The sequence below is a fragment of the Malurus melanocephalus genome, unplaced genomic scaffold (assembly GCF_030028575.1).
Source record: "Malurus melanocephalus ecotype Western Australia unplaced genomic scaffold, MMel_1.1 scaffold_1097, whole genome shotgun sequence".
NCBI lineage: Eukaryota > Metazoa > Chordata > Aves > Passeriformes > Maluridae > Malurus > Malurus melanocephalus.
The window spans coordinates 75,493-76,406 of NW_026624329.1; the positions used below are offsets into that span (position 1 = coordinate 75,493).

Sequence of the window (914 nt, forward strand, 5' to 3'; positions counted from 1 at the left end):
GTCTCAGAGATGTTGGGTCTCCAGGCCTGTGGGAAGGCAGCAGTGACAGGAACACCCCGGGATCTCTGGGACTCCTCAGCAATAGTCCTGGGGGCAGGATGGGCAGGGCTGAGCCATGAACCCAGAGAGAAGGATGTGACTGGGAAAAGGGGGACAGTGCTGACAGGAAACCCTGATGTGTGTCCTCCCCTCATGTGTGTCCTCCCCTCATGTGTGTCCTCCCTCATGTGTGTCCTCCCTCCTGCAGCCCCACCTACGCCACGCCCAAAGTGCTGGAGAAGGCCGGGCTCAGCCTCAGTGACATCGACGTGTTCGAGTTCCACGAGGCCTTTGCTGTAAGTGCTCTGAGGCACCCAGGATCCTCCCTGCRGGCTCTTGGGTTGTTCTCAGTGTCACCCTCCCCTCCCCTCCCTTGCAGGGGCAGATCCTGGCTAACCTGAAGGCCATGGATTCCGACTGGTTTGCACAGAACTACATGGGCAGGAAGTCAAAGGTAAGACACAGGATATTTAACCCTTGTCTTGTCACTCTATCCCTTGTCCCCAGTCMGTCTCCAGCTCTCCTGGAGCCCCTTTAGGCCCTGCCAGGGGCTYTGAGCTCTCCCTGGATCCTTCTCTTCTCCAGGTGAGCACCCCCAGCTCTCCCAGCCTGGCTCCAGAGGGGCTCCAGCCCTCAGAGCATCTCCAGGATTTCCTCCAGACCCACTTTTCTCTCCAGTTCAGTTTAACTCTGGGATTTCTGGGATCCCTCCTTGTAGCTGCCAGTGCTTGTGCTGCACAGCTCAGCTCTGGCTCTGTGGTGAGGAGCAGTGATGCTCCTCGAGCTTGGGTTAGCAAATCCCACTTTAAGCAGTTTTGGGAAATTTAAGATTCTTTGGGATGCTATTCCCGCTGTCAGCACGAGGTGGAGATCCA

At 57.1% G+C, this 914-nt stretch overlaps 1 protein-coding gene across 1 annotated transcript in view; it reads left to right on the plus strand.

Moving 5' to 3' along the window:
• HADHB (hydroxyacyl-CoA dehydrogenase trifunctional multienzyme complex subunit beta) overlaps positions 1-914 on the plus strand; it is a 15,028-nt gene that overhangs the window by 10,685 nt on the left and 3,429 nt on the right. Inside the window, exons 12-13 of the mRNA XM_057386919.1 lie at positions 230-335; positions 419-493. Coding sequence (XP_057242902.1) covers positions 230-335; positions 419-493 — 181 coding nt within the window. The remainder of the gene's footprint in view (positions 1-229; positions 336-418; positions 494-914) is intronic.